The sequence below is a fragment of the Pongo pygmaeus genome, chromosome 20 (genome assembly GCF_028885625.2).
Source record: "Pongo pygmaeus isolate AG05252 chromosome 20, NHGRI_mPonPyg2-v2.0_pri, whole genome shotgun sequence".
Lineage (NCBI taxonomy): Eukaryota > Metazoa > Chordata > Mammalia > Primates > Hominidae > Pongo > Pongo pygmaeus.
The window spans coordinates 63,121,267-63,146,874 of record NC_072393.2 but is presented as its reverse complement, the minus strand read 5'-3'; the positions used below and the strand labels follow the sequence as shown (position 1 = coordinate 63,146,874).

General features: G+C 44.7%; 1 protein-coding gene across 3 annotated transcripts in view; it reads right to left on the bottom strand.

Annotated features, from left to right (window-relative positions):
- The window catches only part of ZNF71 (zinc finger protein 71), a 34,407-nt gene extending 9,006 nt beyond the window's left edge, over positions 1 to 25,401 (bottom strand). The window contains exons 1-3 of one of the 3 annotated variants that reach the window (XM_054464655.2): positions 25,090 to 25,401; positions 19,124 to 19,208; positions 6,603 to 6,729 (exon numbers count right to left, since the gene is read on the bottom strand). In XM_054464655.2, coding sequence (XP_054320630.1) covers positions 6,603 to 6,729; positions 19,124 to 19,156 — 160 coding nt within the window. In that variant the 5' untranslated portion in view covers positions 19,157 to 19,208; positions 25,090 to 25,401. Of the gene's footprint in view, positions 1 to 6,602; positions 6,730 to 19,123; positions 19,209 to 24,987 lie in introns of all 3 variants that reach the window. The other 2 variants (XM_063658527.1, XM_054464657.2) reach the window with 2 other exon arrangements.
- Positions 25,402 to 25,608: the final 207 nt, after the last annotated feature.

Sequence of the window (25,608 nt, the reverse complement as noted above, 5' to 3'; positions counted from 1 at the left end):
AAAGAAATAATAAATAGCTAGCATTTATATGGCATGTGTTGATTATTCTCTACTCCTTCAACCCACTTTCTATTCTCCACCCTTCTCTGACCTGTCCTGTACTCAGGATGCTGACTTTGCCCACTGGCTTCCTGTGTGTTTGGCCAAAGGCAGGAAACTGAAAGTGAAATGAGAGAAAAATTGGGCATTTCTCCTGCCCCTTTGCCACTTCTCTGGTGTGGCTGCCCCAGGGTTGCTGGCTGCAAGATCCCCTCCCCTGGCTGGGGCTCCGGCTCCCACTAGCTCATCACGCACCTGCCCTGGCTGGCCCCAGCCCTCCCACAGCCCGGCCCTCTCATCAGCCTCAGCACTAAGTGTTCACACACACAGGACCGCTCACTTGAGCCCACAATAATCACATGACTTGGGGTCTCACAATTGCTTCTGTTGCTCCGTCACACCCCTCTCTGCTGCCTGGTTCTTGGGTGGCAGGCATTCCGTGGAACTTGGGTTCAGACCCTCTCATCTGCTTATCCACCCCTCCCTGGCTAACTACCTCCGTGCCCACAGCTTCAATCACCCTCCACGTGTATCCTGTTCATTTCTAAACCTCGACTTCTAGCCTAGGTGGAGTCTAGACTCTGCATCAGGGGACTCATTACCAGCATTTAAAAGTTGCTGTCCATGTGGCTGCTAGGTCATAAAAAACGTGAAGATATGGCCACATGGAGCCTCATTCTTATGGGCAACAAGACATTGCATGGGGCAGCAGCTGTCCCCCTCCCCCACATAAATGATCCACCTGGTAGTTCCTGAGGCCACCTGAGTTTCAGACCCCTCTCCTGAATCACACCGGACCTTCAAAGCCACACGAAGTGAGTCTGGATCTAAATGTTATCCACAGGCTGATGCTGCTCAAACATGCACCTCCAGCCCAGACCTGCTTTCTGGGCTATGTCCAAACTGTTCAAAAAAGCCCAGCATCTCAACTGGATAGCCCAAGCCTAACACATCCAATACGAAACTTGGGATTTCAGACTTTCCCCATGGAAAACATTTTTTAAAAAAGCAAAGCCCATCAAAGAGACTTAGTAAAATAAATGAGACATGAAAGGATGGATGCCATGTGATTCCACTCATCTGCGGTACCTGGAGGTCGGATTCCCAGAGACAGACGATAGAACAGAGGATGCTGGGGGCTGAGGAGTGGGTGGGAGCTGGTGTTTAATGGGGATAGGGTTTCATTTGCGGGAGATGAAAAGAGCTCTGGGGATGGATGGCGGTGATGGCTGCACAACAACATCAATGTCCTTAAGGCCACTGAACTGTACTCCTAAAAGTGGTTAAAATGGTACATTTTATGTTCTCTATATACTTTTCACAGTTTTAAATGTAAAACTTTAAAAATTGTTTCAGAGAGACTTAGACACCCTGACTTGCCCCTTCCTTCCCACCGTCCTGACTGCTGGCAAGCATCGCTGTGCGCAAACAGCCTGAAGCAGACCAAATCTCCCGGTAAAGAGCTGGCTGGCGACCACGGCTCCTTGCCTGAAATGCGACAGCAGCTCCTCTGTCCTCCCCACCCCATTCTCACCCCTGCGATGCGTCCTCCACTCCTCCAGGAGTGCGGTCTTCTGAGGAGTCAGATCAAGCCCTCCCGTGGCCTCCCTACTGTACTGAGAATGATGCCAGGACCTCCAGCAGCCTCAGGGCCCTCAGCACCCAGCCGGCCTGCCTGAGTTGTCCCCTGCGCTCCCTCCCTCCCAATTTCTCATCACCATGCTCTCCCTCTTGTCTGTGTGTTCTTCCTGCCTCAGGGCCTCTGCACCCACTGTCCTGTGGACCTGCCATGGACGTCCTTATCCTTCAGGCCTGTTTCCCCACAACCCCACGGGAGCCTTCCCAATCCACCCTACATAAGGAAGGAAGGTCCTCCTGCCTACTTCTTTATGAACACTCAGTGACCTGTCGCAATTTTTCTCTGCCTGTCCTTTGATCTAATTATTATCAGCCCCTAGCAGGAGTCAGCTCCACTAGAGGCAAGGGCCTTGCTCACCCCCCAGCTTCTCACACAGCCTGCACACAGAAGGTACCAGATAAGCGAGTATGGAGCACTGGCAACATGCCTGGCACAGTGCTGAGCAATTTGCATGGATCTCTGAAGACTCTCACAATCACACTTGAGTTACATACAGTAGTAGACAGTTATGACCATCCCCATTTTGCTGACGAGGAAACGGAGATACAAGAATGGAGTCAGGGATGTACTCGAGGGCACAATACACCTGAGGCACAGCAGGATTCAAGCCCTGGCAGTGTGGCCCCCGAGCTGTGGCTCCTGAGGAGTGGCTATATCACCATGCATCACTTTTCCCATCTCAGAGGAAAAGAGCTGAGAAGTACTTCATGCAGGAGAATGATCGTGGTTTAGAGACCCCAGTCAGGGTGTGGCACAATGCCCAGATGCTGGCACAGATGGTAGTGTGGGGTGTAGACTCGGTGGAGAGAAGACTGTCTCCAGGGGTGATGGCGAATTTGGTTTGGGGCCGATGGAGTCTGAGATGCTCTGGAATATGAGCTGGCAGCAATCGGAGAGGACCAGGAGTCTTGGTTGTGAATACAGCTGGAAGTCTCCTGGAGTGAACATGACCTGGAGAAATCAGGAGAGCTGGGGGCAGAATACCAGCAGAGGGACAGGGGGAAGGAAGCCACCTCCCTTTCTTAGGTTAAAACCCTGCAGTAGAGATCATCTGCAAACAGCAAACACTCAGCGCTTAACCACGACAGCTGTGAAAACACAGTTCCACACCAGCCAGATTAAAACTACCCGATCACACCTTTTCTGTAGTCAGGTCAGCAAAAGAGCAGGAAGCCTGGCGGCATGGCCACTGTCATGGGAGACATCCAAAGTTTCTGCAGAGGGCACTTTCGCCAAAAGCCGTTAATGTGCAAAGCGCTATTCAGTCCTTTTGATACAAATGTAGGTGCATTCTTTTTTCACATTGCTAAATCTCTTGTCCTTCACAGTTTTTCAGTTTTCTTTCTATGCTTGTTTCTGATTACAAAGTAATTCACACTTGTTTTTAAAACATCAAACACCAAAACAGTAACAGAGAAAATGGAGGTCTCTGTAATCTCAGCACATTGGGAGGCTGAATCAGGTGGATCACTTGGTCAGGAGTTCGAGACCAGCCTGGCCAACATGGTGAAACCCTATCTCTACTAAAAATACAAGTATTAGCTGGGTGTGGTGGCGGGCACCTGTAATCCCAGCTACTTGAGAGGCTGAGGTGCCGTAATCCCAGCTACTTAGAAGGCTGAGGCAGGAGAATCGCTTGAACCTGGGAGGCGGAGGTTGCAGTGAGCTCTGATCATGCCACTGCACTCCAACTTGGGCGACAGAACAAGACTCTGTCTCAAAAACAAAAAAAAATAAAAAGAAAAGAAAAGAAAATGGAAGTCTCCTGTAATCTTACTCTCCAGAGTTAACAGTTTGGTTTATATTTTAGACTCCCCTCCAAAGCATACCTTTAAAAAAATACACACAACACACCTGTACATGCACACACACATTTTTCCCCCAAATGGGGCTTTTGTCCAAGATGGAGTATAAAGGATAAGATTCCCTTGAGCCTAAAACAAAATATATAAAACAATGGTTGTGAAGACACTGAATATCAGGCAATGAAGGGCAACAATCCCTGAGAGAAGAAAATCAAATGACGTGGGTCCTACAACTGCTCCAGCTTACTGCCTTGGAAGTTTCCAGGCTGTGACAAAGGAAAGCTAAATTGAGGTACAGTCTGGCCAACTCCCCAAGTTGAGGAGACAGAGCTGAGAGACCAAGGCAGATAGAGTTCCCAGGACAGACTAGAGAGGAATGAGCTGCACAGAGAGTGTTCTGAAGACCTGCAAGGAACTCCCTCCAGTATTTAGCAGACTATTGGTCAAAATGTGCATGTCAGGAAACTACCCAACACAGGAAAAAACCGTCTGAAAGGATTTGAAAACAGTGCCCAGAGCTGACACAGGGCTGGGAACAGTGCCTTTTCCTACCAATCAGACTGTAAATCCTTGTCATTCATGGAGCTTTGGGCAGAAAACCCAGAATGATCTTGAGGAGAATGTCATTCTAGACTGGCGCAAGTCATAAAAGCAAGATCTGAAAGGATGACATTGCTTGGTATTGGTGCAAAGGCAGACAAACAGATGGACAGAACAGGATTCAGAATTGGACCCACACTTGTATGGACAGTGATTTTTGATAAAAGTGCAAAGGCAATTCATTGGAGAAAGTGGTATTTTCAACAAATGGTGTTGGACAACTGGACATACATTTGTCCCCTCCACATACCCCAATAAACTTGGATTAATACTTTACATCATATTAAGAAATTAAATGGATCAAAGAACAAAATGTAAAACCTAAAACTATATAACTTACAGAAGAAAACCTCTGAGGCCTTGGGATAGGCCAAGATTTCTTACAAATGACACCAAAACCAAAAAGTTGATAAACTGGACTTCATTGAATTAAAAACTGCTCTTCAACAAATTGCGCTGGGACACCTGGATATTCACATGCAAAGGAATGATGTTGAGCCCCTTTCTTACATCATTCACAAAATTAATTCAAAATGGATCAAAGACCTCAGTGAAGAGCTAAACCACTAAAACCTTAGAATAAAACACAGGAATAAATCTTCGTGACTTTGAGTTAAGATTGTTTAGATATAACACCAAAAACACAGGCAACGAGAACAATAAAAAATAGATACATTGGACTACATCAAAATTAAAAACTTTAGAGTCAGAAATAATGCCATCAAGAAAGTGAAAACACAATCCACAGAATGGGAGGAAATATTTGCACAGCATATATCTAAAAAAAAAACTTGTATCAAGAATACATAATGAACTTTCAAAATTCAATAATAACCCAGCAGAAAAAAAAACAGGCAAAAGACTTGAACGGATACTTTACCAAAGAGAATATACAAACATCAAATAAGCTCATGAAAAGATTATCAGTATCAAATGAAAAGTGCAGTGATGAGACCACACACCTACAAGTGTCAGCATCAAATGAAAAGCGCAGTGATGAGACCGCACACCTACAAGTGTCAGTATCAAATGAAAAGCACAGTGATGAGACCACACACCTACAAGGGAGGCTAAATTTAAAAGATAAAGCAATTAGAATGAAGCTTGTGCACTGCTGGTAGAAATGTGAAATAGTACAATCACTTTGGAAAACAGGTTGGCAGTTTCTTAAACAAGTTAAATATACATGTAGCACATGATCCAGACTTTCCACTCAACAGAAGGAAAAGGAAATGTCTACACAAAGAACTGTTCACAAATGTTCACAGCAGCTTTATTTGTAATAGCCCAGAACTGGAAATGCCCCAAATGTTGATCACCAGGCAAATGGCTAAACAAATTGTGGCATACCCATACAGTGGAATAATACACAGAGATAAAAATAAATGAACTATGAGACATGCAATGACATGGGTGAATCTCAAAATAATGCCAAGTCAAACCAAAAAAAGCCAGACCAAAAAAAAAGAGTACATACTGTATGATTCCATGTATATAAAACTGGAGAGCATGTAAACTCAACCACAGTGACATAAAGCAGACCAGGGGATCCCTGGGGATGGGGGTTGAGGAAGGGGAGAGAGGGGTAATAAAGGAGGATGAGGAAACTCTTGGGGATGATGGATATGTCCTTTATCTTGATCACGGTGATGGTTTCCTGGGTATGCACTATGTCACAATGCATGAAACTCTTCACTTTATATATGCGTGGTTAATTACGGGTCAATAATACCTCCAGAAAAGCTGTTAAAGAAATAGGACCACACTCCGATTCCAAAAGTGAGTGTTTTCACCTAACAGTATGTTGTGGGGCATCTTTTCACGGCAGTGCCTACAAACAGTCCTCAGCTTTGAAGAGCTGCCTGGTTTCCATCATATTGATAGGCCTTGATACGTTCAGTCAGTCTTATACAGCTGGGCATTTAGGTCGTTTTCCTTGATTTTTCTTCCCATGGAAAACTTTGCATACTTACGTGAGAATTTCTAAAGGACAGATCTCTAAAAATGGAATCCTTCAATATTTGACTGATAAGGCCAAGCTATCCTCCAAAAGAGCTGTCCCAACTTTATACTCCTTAAATGAGAGTCCTTTCCTCTACAGCCTCATAATATGGGCTATTATTCTTTTTTGATCTTTGTGCACTTCATGGGCAAAAACTGCTAGTACCTCAATTTGTGTGTCTCCAGTAGTAAGGTTTAAAAAAACTTTTATAAAGTGTAACTTTGTGTATTTCTAAATCTATGAATCACCAGGTCATAAGTTTGGTCCATTCTATCATTCGCTTAGTTTTTTTCTTATTCCCAGGAGCTGCTTACATAATTATGACCCTTTGAATGTAAAACACGTGAGAAATATTATTTCCCATACCATCATGATCAACTTTATTTTTAGCTTCAAGTAGAGCAAATTTTAAAACTTTCCATGTAGTCAGATCTGTTGATCTTTTTTTTTTTTTAATTTATTTGTGGTCCTGAAGTTATGGGCCAATGATGAGTAACTCAACGAAGCTGCCCCTTACCCAGTGAGACCAGGTTCCTGTAGTTCTCCAGCATGACATCCCTGTACAGGTCCTTCTGGGCAGGCTCCAGCTGCTGCCACTCCTCCTGGGTGAAGTCCACAGTCACATCCCTGAACGTCACTGATTCCTGTAAGAGGAAACCCACATCCGCTCATCGCAGGGCCCTCCTTACAGAGGTGTGGAGGAATGGCCAGAAAAGCCAAGAGGATTTAGGGGAGGCAGATGGGATGTAGCTGAAGTGATTTCAATAAGATGCAGAATTCTAAAGGGATCACTCACAGTTTTCTCTGTGTCTAGTTATATTGGGTTGGCACTCTGACAGAGAAATAAATCCCATATGAAACATTCTGGAACAGAAGGTCACAGATCTGAGAACCAGTTGGAAAAGAACTGAAGGCAAAGTGAGTCTAACCCAGTGAATCAACAAATGCATTAGGAGCACAGCAGAGGAAGAGCCCCAGATGGAATCCAGGGGCACAGCTAACTTTTCTGAGCCCCTACTAAGCACCAGGCAGCAAGCCCAGTGCTGGGATACAGAGACACAAAAGGTTCAAGAACTAGTTCCTCATGGCAGAGGCAGACAAAGACACATAATTTGGTAAACACAATCAATCATGAAGGTATGAACAAAGGTCTCCAGGTCCCTGAGTAATGCCAGCTGTGGGGGGTGCCCAGGAAGACTTTGAGTAGTCTGTGAAGAGAACTGGTGGTTGGGTCTTTAGTGGGAGAGTCTGGGTAGGGAAGAGAGCTTGGATCAAGACCTGAAGGTGAAAAGGCAGATGAGACTGCTGGGGAGTGGAGAGAAGTCCACGTGGAAGGAGCAGCACTTTGTGGTAGATGTCACAAGCTTTGTGGTAGATGTCATAAGCCTGTGGACTGAAAGAACCTGGCAGAGCAGGGTGGCTGGTGATGATGAGGTAGGCAACACCAGTCATTATGCAGCAGCTGCTATGTGCCAGGTACTACTCTAAGTGGTTGGTATGGGTTGAATTATGAGCCCCCCCAATTCATATGCTGATGTCCCAACCTTCAAGGTCTCAAGAACATGACCTTATTTGGAAACAGGGCTGCTGCAGATGTAATTAGTTAAAATGAGGTCATCCTGGAGTGGGGGTAGGGGGCCCTAATCCAACAGGACTGGTGTCCTTATAGAAAGGGGAAATTTGTTTTTCAATTTTTAAAATCTCAATAGCTTTAGGGGTACAGGTAATTTTTGGTTACAGGGATGAAATGCACAGTGGTAAAGTCTGGGATTTTAGTGCACCCATCACCTGAATAGTGTACATTATACCCAATATGTAGTTTTTCATCCCTCACCCCCCTGCCACCTTGCCCCGCTCTGAGTTTCCAAAGTCTATTATACCACTCAGTATGCCTCTGTATATCCATAGCTTAGCTCCCACTCATAAGTGAGAACACACAGCATTTGGTTTTGCATTCCTGAGTTACTTAACTTAGGATGATGGCCTCTAGTTCTATCTAAGTTGCTGTAAAAGACATTATTTCATTATTTTTTATGGCTGAGCAGTATTCCATGGTATGTGTGTGTATGTATGTGTGTATGTGTATAAACGTGATATACATATATATTATATGTGTGTGTATCACATTTTCTTTATCTATGGGTTGATGGGCACTTTTCTTATTCATTGGTTGATGGGCACTTAGGTCGACTGCATATCTTTGCAATTGTGAATTGTGCTGCAATAAACATACACGTGCAGGTGTCTCTTTGATATAATTACTTATTTTCCTTTGGGTTGACACCAAGTAGTGAGATTGCTGGATCAAATGGGAGATCTACTTTTAGTTCTTTGAGAAACCTCAATACTGTTTTCCAAAGAAGTACTAATTTATATTCCCAGCAGCAGGGTATAAGCATTCCCTTTTCACCACATCCACGCCAATCTATTGTTTTTTGACTTTTTAATAATGGCCATCCTGGCTCAGGTAAGGTGGTGTTGTGGTTTTAACTTGCATTTCAGAAAGGAAAAATGTGGACAGAGACAGACATGTACACAGGGACAAGGCTGTGTGAAGAATGGAGTTATGCTGCCACAAGCCAGGGAACTTGCCAGCAGGTGGGAGAGAGGCCTGGAACAGAGCCTTCCCTTGAGCCTTCAGAGGGAGCGTGGTCCTGCGGATACTTCGATCAGGGACTTCCAGCCTCCAGAACTGTGACAGAATAAATGTCCTTTGTTTAAGCTGCACAGTCTGTGGTACTGATTTACAGCAGCCTTGAGAAATAGATACTGTGCTTGGCACATATTGATTCATTCACTTTTAACTTAAAACAGACCTATGAGGCAGGCACTAACATTATAATATAGTATGCCTATTTAAAAGTGATTAAGTGATTGTCTTTCATCCCCAAAAGCCCCCCTTCCACACTCTGCACAGAGATCTGCGGGCTTTGACTTTGCGATCTGGTGGTGCTTCTGCCTTAGCAGCTACTCCCCATGAAGCTCTGTCAATAGGGGGCACTGGAGGGAGGCTGGAAGGTGGAAATAAAGAAACCAAGGCACAGAGAGGGTAGGTTCCTGGATCAAAGCACACAGCTACTGCGTGGGACAGCCAGGCTTTGAACCCCATGGGCTGTCTCCAGAGCCTGAGTCCTCATCCTTGCAGGCTGCTGCCTCTCATGAACCATCCAGAGCAGCAGGTAATGAAAACTTGTGGTGCCTAAACATGTAGTCCTGACTCTGACCTCTGACCCCCACCCTATCCCCACACCTGCTCCGCCCCTTGTGCTGTGCTCCAGCCCGCCAGCCTGCCTTCTCTCCTTGAATATACCCCAGGGCACTTGCACTAGCTGTTCCCTCTGCCCAAAATGCTCTTCCTTCAGGTCTGGCCTAAGCTGGCTCCTTCTTATTCATTCTTTGGAAGGTCTGAGCAGGAGAGGGACAGAATCTAATTTAGAATTTTACAGGTGCACTCTGTATTTGCACAACCATGTTCCTAACAGCACTATTCACAATAGACAAAAGGTGGAAGGAACCCAAGTGTACACTAACAGACAAAAAGAACAAAATGTGGTCTCTATATACAATGAAATCTTATTCAGACTTAATAAGGAAGGAAATTCTGACACATGCTACAACATGGGTGAAACTTGAGGACATTCTGCTCAGTGAAATATGCCAGTCACAAAAGGACAAATACTGCAACATCCCTCTCGAAAGGAAATACTCTCTCCAACTCAAATACTGAAACATTCCTCTCTGACACTCCAGATAGGAGAACAGACTGGGACAATGTCTATGGAGTGGCATTTAGCAAAATCTATCAAAACTAATATTCAAATTCTTTTGAACACTTTAGACTAATTCAGATATATTAACACACATGCAAAAACATATATGTGTAAGGATATTTATTACAGTATCAGATGAAGAAGTAAAAAGACTGAACACATCCCAAATGGCCATCAGTAGGGGTTTGGATAAATTAGGTCAGTGAATCCACCACAGTGGAATACACACAACCATAACAAAAAAAAAGGGGGCAGCTCCTTAGCTGCAGATGCAGAATGATCTCCTGAATATACAGTTACATGAAAAAACAGATCAATGCCCAGAACAGTGTGTCTAGTTTGTTAACATTTCCATAAAAGGAAATAATAAAGGGAAATTTACACATATGTGCTTATACAGGCGCAGACTTCTTTATGGAAATGAATGCAAGAAACTGGTAAGAATACACAGCTGGTGGGGATGTAAAATGGTTCAGCTGCTTTGGAAGACAGTCTGGCATTTCCTCAAGTGAATAAACACAGAGTTACCTTATGATGTAGCACTTCCATTCTTGGTAGATATCTAAGAAAAATGAAAACAGAATGCCACGCAAAAACTATACACTGATGCTCATAGCAATGTTATTCGCAATAGTCCCAAAGTGGGAACAACTCAAATGTCCATCTCCTGACGAATGGATAAATAATGTGGTTCGTCCACACAACAGCTCTGACACATGCTGCAACATGAAGGAACCTGGAAAACATGACACCAAGTGAAAGATGCCAGACACAGAAGACCATATCGTATGCCTCATTTATATACAATGTCCGGAATGGGCAAAATCCATATCGTATGCCTCATTTATATACAGTGTCCGGAACGGGCAAAATCCATATCGTATGCCTCATTTATATACAGTGTCCGGAACGGGCAAAATCCATATCGTATGCCTCATTTATATACAGTGTCCGGAACGGGCAAAATCCATATCGTATGCCTCATTTATATACAGTGTCCGGAACGGGCAAAACCCATATCGTATGCCTCATTTATATACAGTGTCCGGAACGGGCAAAACCCATATCGTATGCCTCATTTATATACAGTGTCCGGAACGGGCAAAACCCATATCGTATGCCTCATTTATATACAGTGTCCGGAACGGGCAAAATCCATATCGTATGCCTCATTTATATACAGTGTCCGGAACGGGCAAAATCCATATCGTATGCCTCATTTATATACAGTGTCCGGAATGGGCAAAATCCATATCGTATGCCTCATTTATATACAGTGTCCGGAATGGGCAAAATCCATATCGTATGCCTCATTTATATACAATGTCCGGAACGGGCAAAATAGAATGAAGGTAGATATATGGTTGCCTAGGGGTGAGGGTGGGTTGGAGAAAAATGGGGAGTGACTGCCAATGGGTATGGGGTTTCTTTTTGGAGTGGTAAAAATTTTCTAAAATATTGTGGTACTGGTTGCATAACTCTGTAAATAAACTAAAAAGCACTGGATATTAATGTGTCTACTTTATATGGGCAGATTTTATGATACGTGAATTATACCTCAATAAAGCTCTTAACCAAAACAGAATCTGGTAAGAGCAGGTGATGCCAGTAGTTTCAGGATGGGGAGGGGAAGTGGGAGAATTCATTTTCCCAGTTTACTAATTTTCAAATAGGTGCGTTTTACCTATTGTTTCTTCAATTAAAAGGTTAATATTACACATTTTATGTCTTTAAAATGTTCAGACATTTTATTTCTGGAAATCTATCCCAAAAAGATAATCCAAAAATTGGGCAAAGCTTCATGCACAAAGATGTCCACTCCATTTTATTTATATGGGCAAGCCTTTGGACAACCATAACATCCATGGCATGGGATTCATTAAATAATAGCCCACCCCCATGGCCAATTATATAGCTATTTTCATTACAAGATTATGCAGAGCTTTTCCATGTAGAGTTGCTTCTGGGTTTCCAAAATTCTAAATACCATTTTATCTCAACCACATGAAAACAATACACAGGAAAAAGACGGAAGGAAATGTGTCAAAATGTGAACAGCAGCTGTATCAGAGGAGTGACACTGTGAATATTTTCATGTTTTACGTGTATGTATGTGTATGTGTGTGTTGGCAGCCTCCAAGACAGCCCTGAATGATCCCCAACTCCTGGTATCCACAGCCTTATGTAGCCCCTTCACTGTGCCAGGGTGATTCTGTGTGATAAACAACATACAGCAGAGGTTAGTGTGGTGTCACTTCCAAGAAAAGGTTATATGCACACTCACTATTCACAATCGCCAAAAGGTGGAAGCAACCCAAGTGTACGTAAGCACGAGTGGATAAGCAAAATGCAGTCTATGCATACAACGGAATATTATTCCGCCTTTTAAAAAAAAAATTCTGACACATGCTACAAGGGTGAACCTTGGGGACACTATGCTTAGCGAAATAAGCCAGACACAGAAGTAAAATTACTGCATGATTCCATGATTTAAATGAAGTATCAAGTCAAATTTATAGAGACTTGTAGAATGGTGGCTGCTGGGGGCGGAGGGGAGGGGGATGGAAAGTGTTTGTTTAATGGCTGCAGAGTTTCAGTTTTACAAGATCAAAGAGTTCTGGAGATGGATGGTGGTGGCGCTGCACGTTAGGAATGCATTTAATGCCACTCAACTGTACACTTAAAAATGGTTAAGATGGCAAATTTTATGTTATGTGTATTTTAGCACAATAAGAAATTCAGGGGAAAAAAAAGACAAAAAGGTTATAAAGATCACCGCTTTGGTCCTGGGCACACTCCCTCTCTTTTTCCCTTGGATTACTCACTTTGGAGGAAGCCAGCTGCCCTGTAGAGTCCTTTGGAGAGGCCCATCTGACCAGCAGCTGAAGCCTCCCACCAATGTCAGCAAGGAGCTAAGGTGTCCCACCACCAACCACTGTGTGAGCCTCTCAGAAGGGATTCTCCAACCCCGGGAAGCCCTGAGAAGAATGAAGATCTTGAGCCACAGCCATGCCCCCATTCCTGACCCTCAGAAACTGTGTAAGATGGTAAATAATTGTTGCTTTAAGATAGTAAATAATTGTTGCTTTAAGCAGCTGAGTTTGGGGGTAACTTGTTACACAGCTACAACTAATACAGGGGGGTGAGTGTTTTTGTTTGTTTGTTTTTTGAAAGACAGTGCAGTGTCTTAAGGGCATGTCTGGGAAGTACAAAGACCTGTTATCAAACCCTGGCTTGGCCACTTTCTAGCTATGTGAATGTATGAAAGTGAACATCTTCAATTACCTAACCTCTGCAGGCTTCAGTTTCCTCCTCTGTTAAAAGGGGATAACAGCATCAACTTCATGGGGGGTTGTGAAGTTGTGTCTGCCTGGGCCACCACAGAATCCTCAGGCCCTAGAACAGTGTCTGGCACTTAGTAGGTACTCAATAAATGTTTGTACAGCAAATGACTGAATCCTTAAATTTCTTACATGGTACCTTGAACAGGCCCGAGAAAGCAATCGTATGTGATAGGAAGACACATAAAAAGCTACCTGCTTTGAGTATTTGCCCAAAATGAGCATACAACTCTCATACTCTCAATTATCATACTCTCAGGGCTGTGAATCAGAATGCCCAGTCCTGCTGCCCAAGCAAGGAAAATGCGGGTACCTTTCCAAGAACCATCAATGAACATATTTAGAATATATCAGAATACATATTAGATACCATTGATCTAGAATTCCTGTTTAAGGGGTAAAAATTCAACCATGCTTTTCTGGTAGCCCAGAAAATTGTAAATTAAAACACCAGTTAAATTTCTGATCCAGTTATATTTTGCTGGATCAAATTACCCATTTTCACAGTCTCTTTCAATATAAGTCAGCTTTAGTAGACAATAGTAAGTGGGTAGACTGATTGAAAATGGCCTCAAATCCTTCACTAGTGGAATCTAGTTCCCCTATCCTTGAATGTGGGCTTGCCTTAGGGACCTGCTTGACCAATAGAATCTGGCAGAGGTAATGTTCTGGGACTCTCAGGCTAGATTGCAGAAGACTTCCAGCTCCTGCCTCAGCCTCCTGGAACACTTGCTCTGGGAGAAGCCAGTCATCACAATAGGTGTCTCATTATGTCTCATTACTCACATGCCATGCTGTGAGGAAGCCCAAGCAGCTACAAGGAAAATCCATGTGGAAAAAAAGAGATGCCCACTAAGGCCTCAGCGGTGCCATCCATAGCAGAGCAAGAGACAGACATGTAAGCAAAGAAGCCAGCAGACTACTCTAGCCCAGCTGCCATCCAACAGCCACCACACAAGAGATGCCAGGCACGAACTTCCCAGCTGAGCCCATCAACCCCAAAATAGTAATAAATTGTAGTTTTTGAGCCATTAAGTGCTGAGATGGTTACTACCCAGCAAAATATAACTGGATCGGAAATTTAACTGGTGTTTTAATTTATAATTTTCCAGGCTACCAGAAAAGTATGGTTGAATTTTTACCCCCTAAACAGGAATTCTAGGTCAATCGTATCTAATACATATTCTGACATATTCTAAATATGTTCACTGGTGGTTCCTGGAAACACACAGAGTGATACTTCACCCTTTCATGCATTCATTTGACCAATATTTATTAAGCACCTGCTATGCACCAGGCACTGGGCATACAACTGTGAATAAGACAGACATGGTATTGGCACCAGGTTTCTTCCATACTAATTCATTAGTAAATAATGATAAAAATAACTAATGCTCATTAAGCACATACTACATGCCAGGTATTGTTCTAAGCCCATTGCACACATCATTTCACTTCATCTTCAAAACAACCCTACTATGTAGGCACTTTTATGAGCTCTTTTACAAAGGGGGAGACGGGGGCACAAGAGGTCACACAGATGGGAGTGGCAGCATTTTAAACCCAGTCAGTTTAACTCTCAGCCCCAATATTAGATGGCCTCATCCATGTATAATACCGATCTAGCTGGCATCACGGCCAAGGAGCAGTTTAGTTTGGATCAGACCCTGAGATGGATGGTATGTCTTTTGCCTATAAAGAAGACAGTTGGATAAATATCGCAGAGTGTCCCAGCTGGCGCTTCTCTTCCAGATAGATCACAAGCGATCCTGAAGCCACTTCCAGAGATGGTGCTTGACAGCCGACCTCCTCCCTGGTGTGATGAAGGCCTGCATGTCTCACATTATTGCTGGCTGATCACATCATCCATGCATGACTCTGCCACATGAAGATCTTGAGCCACGGCCACAGATTAAATTTCCGATCCAGTTATATTTTGCTGGGTAGCAGCCATCTCAGAACTTAATGGCTCAAAAACAACAATTTATTACTATTTGGGGGTTGATGGGCTCCGCTGGGCAGTTCGTGCCTGGCATCTCTTGTGTGGTGGCAGTTGGATGGCAGCTGGGCTAGAGTAGTCTGCTGGCTTCTTTGCTTACATGTCTGTCTCTTGAGCTGGTATGGATGGCACAGCTGAGGCCTTGGTGGGCATCTCTTTTTCTCCACATCGCTTTTCCTTATGGCTGCTTGGGCTTCCACACAGCATGGCATGTGAGTAATGAGAGACCTATTGTGTCCTACAGAGGGACCTGCTGTTCTGAACTGATTCAGTGGTAAACCCCCATGGCACAAGGAAAGAACGGGAGCTCTGAGCACGCACCTCATGTGAGATGTGCCTGGGCCTGAAGCCAGCTGTACACACTTCTATTTTGCTCCTATGAGGGTTTCAAAATTGTTTTTAATTATTACTCACATGAAAAAAAATTCACAATTTACCAAGAAAATGAATTTCTAGTTTCTCTTTAAACACCAGAATATCTGGCCACTCTAGGCTGGAGCTGAGTGGTGGCTGGCCCTTTGATGGGGCAAGAGAGCTCCAATTTCCCACAGGCCCCACCTGCCCACTTATTTATATAAGATACTCAGAATGGTAGTGCATAGCATACAGTAGGCACTCAATAACTGCCAGCTATTGTTACTGACACCCAGAGCTCGTTGGCTCTCTCCAGCATACTGAGTCTCCCCACCACCAACTGAATCCCAAGGGGAGGCTTCACCCCTGCTGGCTACTCCCTCCATGGTCCCAGGGTACCCTTCTGGGGCTTGAGCTCAGGATAGCCTCCTCTGCCTGAGAGGTCACCTTTGATAGAAAGCAGTTGGGCTGGTGGTTCAGAATGTGGGCTCAGGAACCACAATCTGCGACAGAATCCTGGCTCTGCCCCTCACGAGCTGTGTTTCCTTGAATAACTGTCTTTCTCTTTCTGAGCCTCATATGAGAGGCAGGCTTCCTGATAACAATGTCCCCCTCCACAGGGTCATGAGGTTAAATGTGTACAAATATGGTCCAAGCACGGTGCCTCGTGTGATGGAGGAAGCTCTCAGTAAATGTTGACTCTTGCTATTATTATTTAATTTTGATATTTAATATATATCTTATATACAACTATAGATCCTTATATGATATTATTTGATCTTTTGGCCCAATATATCTTTCAGCCAGCCCAGCTAATAATTCCTCCTTTTCTAAAAATTTAAACTAATTGATTGAGGTGTGACTGATATATAAAAAGCTGTACATATTTAATAATGTACATAACTTGATGAGTTTGCAGATGAATATACACCCGTGAAACCATCACCACCATCAAGGCCATAAACGGATCCATTACCTCCAAAAGTTCCCTCTCACTCCTATATTTATTTATTTAACAAAATTGTAATATAACAATTCTTTCTTGAAGTCTTCCCTAAGTACACCCACCTAATTCACTCAATAAATATTCACTGAGCAGTCTCCAGGCACCAAGCCCAGACTGGCACCAGGGTTGTGCTGAGACACAGAACACAGCCTTCCAGGTCTGAGAGCCCATCGTGTTGGGACAGAAGTGCTACAAAGGGCCTCTGAGTTCTCTGCACATACGTGTCCAAGGCCACTTTTTCTGGTACTCCATCTTTTTCGGTTTCCTGTGTAATGACACAAACTGTTTCACCACAGGGAAAACTCTAAAGAGCTGAAACCAGACAGCCTCAATTTTTAAAAAAATCAGAATGTAATTACACTAGTAGTAATTTTTAAAAAACCAAACTTAAACCAAAACTCCCAACCCTGTTGAAATAAAAACAATCAACAAATCTTTCTAAGTAATGTAGGTAAAAGAAGAATTCAAGGCAAGAATCACAGATGAGATAAAAATGAAGGCATCATGGTGCAATCGCTTAGGAAAACAGTCTGGTGGTTCCTTTAATGGTTCAACAGAGTTAACCACATGACCCAACATTCCACTTCCAGGTACACACCTAAGAGAACTGAGAACATATGTTCAAAGACTTATACATGAATATTCATAGCAGCATTATTCATAATAGCCAAAAAGTGGAAACAACCCAAATGTCCATCAGCTGATGAAAGGATAAATAAAATGTGTAAAACACACAGTGGAATACTGTTCAGTCAAAAAAAGGAATGAAGCTCTATATGTGCTACCACATGGATGAACCTTGTAAATATTATGCTGAGTGAAAGAAGCCAGTCACAAAAGACCACACCGTGTATGATTCCATTTATTTGAAATGTCCAGAATAGTCAAATTCATAGAGACAGAAAGCTGATTGGTTGCCAGGCGCCGCAGACTGATGGGGGAAAATGGAAATGAGTGCCAATGGGTACTCGGCTCCTTTTCAGGATGATGAAAATATTCTGAAATTGACTGTGGTGATGGTTAACACGACTCTATGAATGTACCCAAAATCAGTGAATTGTACACTTTGTGATATGTGATGTGTACCTCAACAAAGGTACCAAACAAATGAAGACAGAGTAAACCAAAGCTCCCAAATAAGTCTACTGACACATTTATATAGCAAAATCAATTACAGGTAGATTCAAAAGTTCATTGTTAACATTCAAATGACAAATGGTGAAAAGGAAGAAAATATAGCTGCTATGTGACCTGTGGATGGAGAAACCCTTTCACAGCTTAAAGATGAAGAAAGACACCACAGTGGGAGAAACCAACAGGTTTGATTTTAAAAATATGAAATGCTTTTATACAGAAAAAATAAAGTAAAATAAAGAAACAAAAAGCAAATCTGGGAAGAATATTTGCCACAAATATTTACATGCACACATTTGCTTCTGTAAAGTCTTTAAAGCATACTCAGATTCCTGTAGACTGCTAAAGCACAAGATGGATCATTTCCCTGCCCACAGAAATGGCTAGTAAACATTTTCTAAGACTTGAACTTCACTAATAATACAAACAATGCTACTCAGAAATAAATCACGTGGCACCACTTGTCCCCTATCAGGCTCATCATGGTTTATAGCATTTGTCATTTATATCCATTTGTCATTTATTATCATGGTGCAATATTGCACCAATCTAAATTTATCCAACATGCAGAATAAATGCCTGACAACAGCCATATAAATCATCGGAGACCCGCTCAGACATGCTGGTGGGAATACATACCGCCATAACTGATTTGGAAAGTAATATCAAAATACCTCAAAAATACCCAACCCAATCTTCCTCTTCAAGGAATCGCTCCTAAAGAAATCATATAAGACACAAGGAAAGATTTGTGCCCAGTGTCCCTCATGACGGTGTTTATAACCAAAAAAAGAATACTTGGAAACCAATAAAGGTCCAACAACAGAGGAACCATTAAGTAAACCAGGGTATGGCCACTGAACAACACTTTTATGTGGTCATTAAGATGGATGTTACAAAGGAGTTTTTAATGATGTGGAGAAATGCTCAGGATGAAATATCTGATGAAAAAGCAATCTTTAACATTAAAATTGCTTAGCCAGACTCAAACATTCCAGAGTGATTATCTTTTGGGGTAAAATCATGGGTGAATTTGTGGGCCTCATTCCCATAAGCTTTTGTGCTTTCATCACACGTGGGCATTCACAAGGAGCATTTAGTGTGTTTGCCCATTTTAAAGGTCACACATCCAGCATGGTCCTGCGCGAGTTTTCACTCAATGTCACATGTCTAAACCACCACTCTCCCACAGGTGCCCACCTGTGTCTCCTGAGAGTCCAGAGAGCTAGTTTGGCCATTCCAAAACTTCCCTGTCCCCTACAAGTGACCCCACAGCCAGGGTCAGCATCATCTGTAAGCACAGCCCTCTTCATCAGGGCAGACACAGCCCCAGAAGATGGGACTGGGGGCCTTGGAAAGGGTTCGAGCAGCAGAGGCTCACCCAAGGCAGGATCCAGCCTTTGGAAAGGAGAGTGACAGGGCAACATGACTCACCAGTGCCTCATCAGTCAGCAGCTGAGCAGCCATCCCTCTGCTGCCCACGGTGAACAGGAAGACAGGCCTGGGGTGGCCAACAGTGCTGTAAGGAGAAGAGAGAGGAAGGCATGCTGAGAGACCAGGCCTAGGCTGGCCTCACAAATGTAGACAGGACAGACACACACCCACTGAGAGACAAGCAGACAGGCAGATAGACACACATACACATACATCAACAGTGAGTATTTAGAGGGCTTACTGCATGTAGGGAACTTGAATGTATCTCACTTGATCTTCCAACCATCCTGGAAGGTAGGTACTATTTCTACCCACCCATTTCACAGATGAGGAGACTGAGGCCCGAGGAGATTAAACCACTTGCTCAAGATTACAAAGCTGGGACTGGAGTCAGGCAGAGTATGTCTGGGTCCACATGCTTAGCCTCCAGGCTACAATGCCTCACAAACGCACTCCCATGTACACTCCCACAGATACGGTTAACACACATACACTCACACACATTCCCGCAGGCTGCTGAGGGCCACCAGACACCCTGCCCTCTCCCAATGGCCCTGCCTGGATCTCTCCTTGAGTGTGAGTGCTGGACCGAGGCCCCCTGAGATGCCCCAGAACCACCTGTGGCCTCTTTGAGCACTTCCTCCAGACTTCATGGGGTTATCATGAGGTTCAACTAGCAGATATGAGTGTAAGCAACTTCCACCCAGGGGCTCTCAGAGCCAGATTCGCCTAGAGAAATGCATCTTGATTCAATTATCTTCCAGTTCTCCTGACAAGCTCAGGACAAAGTCTCAAGTGCAGAGGTATCTTAACATCCCTGCAACCCATCACTCGCCCCTTGAAACAAAAGAAAAGCAGGAGAATAAGATCCTGTCATTTGCAACAACATGGATAAAACTGGAGGTCATTATGTTAAGTGAAATAAGCCAGGCACAGAAAGACAAACTTTTCAAGTTCTCACTTGTGTGAGCTAAAAATTAAAACAAACTCATGGAGATAGAGACTAGAATGATGAAGAAACCCGAGGCTGGGAAGGGTAGTGGAAGGGTGGGGGGAATGTGGGGATGTCTAATGGGTATTAAAAAAACACAGAGGGTTGCAGTGAGCCAAGATTGCACCACTGCACTCCAGCCTGGCAACAGAGCGAGACTCCGTCTCAGAAAAAAAAAAAAAAAAAAAAAAACACACACACACAAAAAAACAAAAAAAACCACACGCACAAACAATGAATAAGACCTACTATTTGACAGCACAACAGGGTGACTATGATCAATAATAATTTAATGATACATTTAAAAATAACTGGCCAGGCTCGGTGGCTCACGCCTGTAATCCCAGCACTTTGGGAGGCCGAGGCGGGTGGATCACGAGGTCAGGAGATCAAGACCATGGTGAAACCCCGTCTCTACCAAAAATACAAAAAATTAGCTGAGTGTGGTGGCAGGTGCCTGTAATCCCAGCTACTCGGGAGGCTGAGGAAGGAGAATGGCGTGAACCCGGGAGGCGGAGCTTGCAGTGAGCTGAGATTGCAACACTGCACTCCAGCCTGGACGACAGAGAGAGACTCCATCTCAGAAAAAAAAAACAAAACACTAAAAATATAATCAGATTGTTTGTAACACAAAGGATAAATCCTTGAGGTGACAGATACCCCATTTACCCTGATGTGATTATTACATATTGTATGCCTGTATCAAAATATCTCATGTACTCCATAAATATATAAATCCACTACACACCCACAAAAATTAAAAATTAAAATTAAAAAGAAAAGCAGGGTTCAGGCCCAAACTTAGGGTAACCATAATATCTCATTAGAACTACCTGGCTTTACTTCCATTTGTTTTAAAGTTTGTTTCCCTTCTTACAGCAAAACTCAGCTTCCTTTTACAGCAGTCACACAGAATGCCCTTTTAAACTAAGTTGATTTAAATTAAAAAAAAAAAATCAGTGAGCCAAATCAAGTAAATGGCAAAGTAAAAAATTAGGATCCATGACACAGATGAGGACAAATTCTTGGAGTCTGAGACGTGTTGGCTCAGTCCTGGCTTCTCCCGTGATAGGGGGCTCGCTACCCGTGCCACCAACACCTCTGACTGGAAATGAGTTTTTCTTCTGCTATAAACAGAAACATGCCTCTCTACATCTCCAACCCTTCAGGATCACCCAGAAAAACCTCAGTCCTCTCCAACACAATGCTCTTTTAGCTGGTGCACCAATTCTCAAAGTACCAGAATCACTGGGGATGCTTATTAAAATATCACTCAGAATATATATTCCTGCCCCCCACCTCATACCCTCTGAATCAAACTACCTGGGTAGGGCCCCTGAATCAGCATTTCTAAACAAGTTTCCCAGGTGATTCTGACACCTCTTAAAGCATAAGAACCACTAAGACAAAGAAGAGCGTTCCTTAGGCCAAATGGCCCCAACTTCCACAAGTGAAAAGTAATTTTAATTGTAGGGGGGCATATACATAAGGCCAAGATGGCAGAAGCCTTTGGAACTCAATCGGGAACAATTTTGCCCCCCCCGGAGACATCTGTCAACGTCTAGAGACATTTGCCAAATTGTCATAATTTGGCAGGGGAGTACTATGGGCGTTTAGTTGGTAGAGACCGGGGATGCTGCTAAACATTGTACAATGCACGGGACAGGCCCCACAACAAAGAATGATTAGGCTCAAAGGTCAGTAGTGTGGAGGTTGAGAAGCCCTGTTGTAGAACAAAAGGATCACAAAGGTGTGGGCTCGGCGTTCCTACTACTTAATGCCTGTACACAGGCACCACATCTGGCCAACTGTAATCACTCAGTGAAAATATCCTCTGGGTTAAAACTCTTCAAAACTCTTCGTTGGTTTCCCCCACCATTAGAAATCACTCAAAGTCTTCACTGCTGCCCACACAGCCCTTATGATGTGTCCCTGATGGCCTCTCCCCTTTCATCTCCTCTACTCCCCTCTCCCCTTCCATCTCCTCTACTCCCCTCTCCCATGCTTGGCCCCAGGCCCCCTGGCCTTTGCATCTGCTGTTCGCTCTGGAGGGAATGCTCTTCCCATGACTACCCCTGCTTCCTGGTCAGCTCCAACGTTACCTCCTTGGAGAAGTCCTCTACCCACAATCACCTGACCTCCAGCAGCAACTCTCTCCCCCTCTATTTTCTTGCAGTACAAACCACTATTGACAACTGTCGTTTTAAAAATAGTTGTTTTCAAGTTTGTCATCTGTCTTCCCTCCATGAGAACAGAAGCCCCCAGGGAGCAGGGATGATCACTTTTAGATTGTATTTCTGACATCTAGGACAATGTCTAACACACAGGAGGCACTTAGACATCAAGCTGAATGAACAGATGAGCTAACTTCTAGTGCTGGCCAGGATTCAAAGGAACAGGCCCTCTCACACACTGGTGAGGGAATGTGAGTTGCTCAACATTTTTCTGGAAAGTGAGCTGGCAATACACAAATCCCATAACCCAGCAACCCTGTTCCTGGGAATCCGTCCACACCAATAAAAGCTCCGTGTAAAAGTTACATATAGGAAAAAAAGATATTTATGGCAGCATTGTTTCTAGAGGCAAAAAAACACGCTGAAAACAAAATTAATAAACATTACTTAAGGAATCAAATCAAGGGTAGGGTCTCCATAGTATGAAATATCAGGTCGCCTCTGTGAAGCAAAGTTAGTTCTACATCTTTTGACATGTCTGTGGTTTCACTAAGTTAGAAAAGCAAGTTACCCAGTTTTATGTATAACTTCAGCCCCTTTGTGAAAAAACAAACCAACACATGTGGATGTGGACACATCTGTACAGCGTTTTCCAGCCTGGGGAAGACTGTAGAATGAGGCTGGGTTTGTGTCTGGAGGGCGTGGAGTGGGAATGAGAAGGGGGTAGGAGTTATTAATTATTTTTTCTTTCTCTTCCTTTGAATTGTTTCCCTGGGTGTAGAAACCTCATATTACCATCAACATGTTTGAAACAGAATTTAATTTAAAAAAAATATTCCTTGCAGATCAGTGGTCTCTGACTTTCACCCCTGTCCTATGAGGTCAAGAACACTGGCCCATTTTGCCAGATCACAGCAGTGACCACAGCCCACTTACCCAGTAGGCACAGAGCCTGGGGCCCATGAAACCTTTAGGGGCCCATAGGAAGGTCTTAATTTCTTTTAAAATCGTAAGAAAAGATCTAATCCAGCCTAGATTATATTTGTCTTCATATTAATGAAATAACAAAATGTAATTTTTAGTGCTTTAAAAAAACAATGGAGCAAGGGGCCCATGAAGGCAAAGTACCCTTAAAAATCATGCAGCGGCCCTGGAAGTGACTTGCCCAAGAGTATGGCCAGTGACTGTTGAACCCAGTTTGGCCTTAGATCTGGATTCTTCTTCCTCCGAGCTTTTTAGCATTTCCTTCCTTTCTTCCATTTCCATTGTTTCCAAGCGGGGATTCCCCTGGGGAAAATCCTGCAACCTTGTGTCAGCTGAGCAGAAAGGGAAAAAAAGGATCTCCCATTTGTCTGGTGGTTAATTGTGGGGGCTCTGGAACCTGGATGCCTGAGGTAGCCTTGGGTGAGTCACTTAGTCTGAGACTCAGTTTCCCCATCTGTAAGATAAAGATGATAATGGTCCCTACCTCAGAGTTACTGGGACACCTATAAATGGCCAGCACCGGCTGCATACACATTCCCTGAACAAATCAACCTCTCCTTGGTCAGAACAGAGTAAGGCACAAAGACCCTTTGGGAGTCTGATCCCACTTTAAGAAGATCCTGTGGGAGGCAGAAAAAACAGCCTTCCTTTTCCCCTCCTCCACCCGGCCCCTGTCACTCCCAGGCCCCTACGCCTCCAGAGCCTTCTATGGGCAGGAAAAAGCCAGGGAACTGTGGGCGGGCAGACTAGGAGAAGTGTAGGGTGAGAAGGTAGTGGCTCTGCTAGGCCCCCTTGTCCAGGCATACGGTCTTTGGAAGAGGCACACCCAGACGCACCCACCCCTGCAGAGTCACATGCAAACATCAAGAAATACTCTAGACACAAGTGGACACACAGAGATAGGAAAGATCCGGACAGGACTGGCCCCTGGAGAGACACACCCCTACACTCATGCCAAGAGACATGCATGGAAAGGGCAGACATAGTGGACACCCAGAGGGCACCCTCCCACAGAGACACCCATGGACAGAAATCAAGGCTGACACACCCACAACACCAGACAAAGACACAGGCAGTCACTCAGAGATATCACCACACATGCATAGGCAGAGACCTGGAGAGACACAGCTCCACAGAGAGACCAAGACTCTGAAGAAGTGGGACACACACACACACACACGCTACCACACGTGGCCCACACGGACACACATGGACACATTCACATTCATTCACAGACCCAGCCTCTGGACGACACGCAGTTTCTCTCTCTCTCATACACACACACACACACACACAAACACACAATCACAATATCCAGAGACACAGCCATACCCTCAGGACGACACAATCTGTCTCACACACACATACAGACCCACACAGACACACACACAGACACATTCACAATATCCACAAAGACACAGCCTCATCCTCAGGAGGATATGCACTGCCTGTCTCTCACCCAGGCCACCTTCCCCCCAGGATGGCCCTGGTGTTCATGCAACTTTCCTACCTCCAACCGACTCACGCCTCTCCCTCCCTGGCCCTGGCCTCTCCTCAGCCCCTCAGCCTCCCCTCAGCCTCTCCTTAGCCCCTCAGCTTCCCCTCAGCCTCTCTTCGGCCGCTCAGCCTCTCCAGGCGCACCTCGGTCCCGGCCTGCACGCCCTCTCCTGCGCCCGCACGCCCTGGACCTGCAACCAGCCCTGCACTCCCCGTACCTGGGCCTGCACGCCCTCTCCCCGAGGCCGCGCCCTCCCCGGGGCCAGGGTCCGGCCCCCGGCACAGGTAGAGGGTGGGCGGGACCCCGCAGCCACACTCACCGGCTCGCCGCTCTGCCAGGACAATGACCGCGCCCGCTAGGCCCGCCCGGCCACAGTGCGCCTGCGCGGACTGCGCCGGACTACGCTTCCCAGAAGCCCGCGCGCGCCACCTGCCCTCGGGTTTTCTCAGCCGAGCCCGGCCGAGCGGAGCCAACTGAGCTCCTCTATCTCACAGAGGCCTCCGCTGCCAAGGAGGCGGGGGCAAGAGGGAGGATCGAGGGGGAGGAGGTAGGGAAAGGGAAGGAGAGAAGAGACGGAGGGAGGAAGGGTGGAAAGAAGGATGGAGGGAAAGGAGGGGCGAGGAGGAGGGACAGGAGGGAAGGGGGGAGGAGGGAGAAAAGAAGTAGGAGGGGTGGGAAGAAGGATGGAAGGGGAGGAGGGATGGGGAGGAGCAGGGAGAAGAAATAGGATGGGGAGGGACTTGGGGAGGAGAGCTGGAGAGAAGGAAGAAGAGATGGAGAAGGAGGAGGGGTTGGAAGAAGGATGGAGGGGAAGGAGGAAGGGCTGGGGAGAGACTAA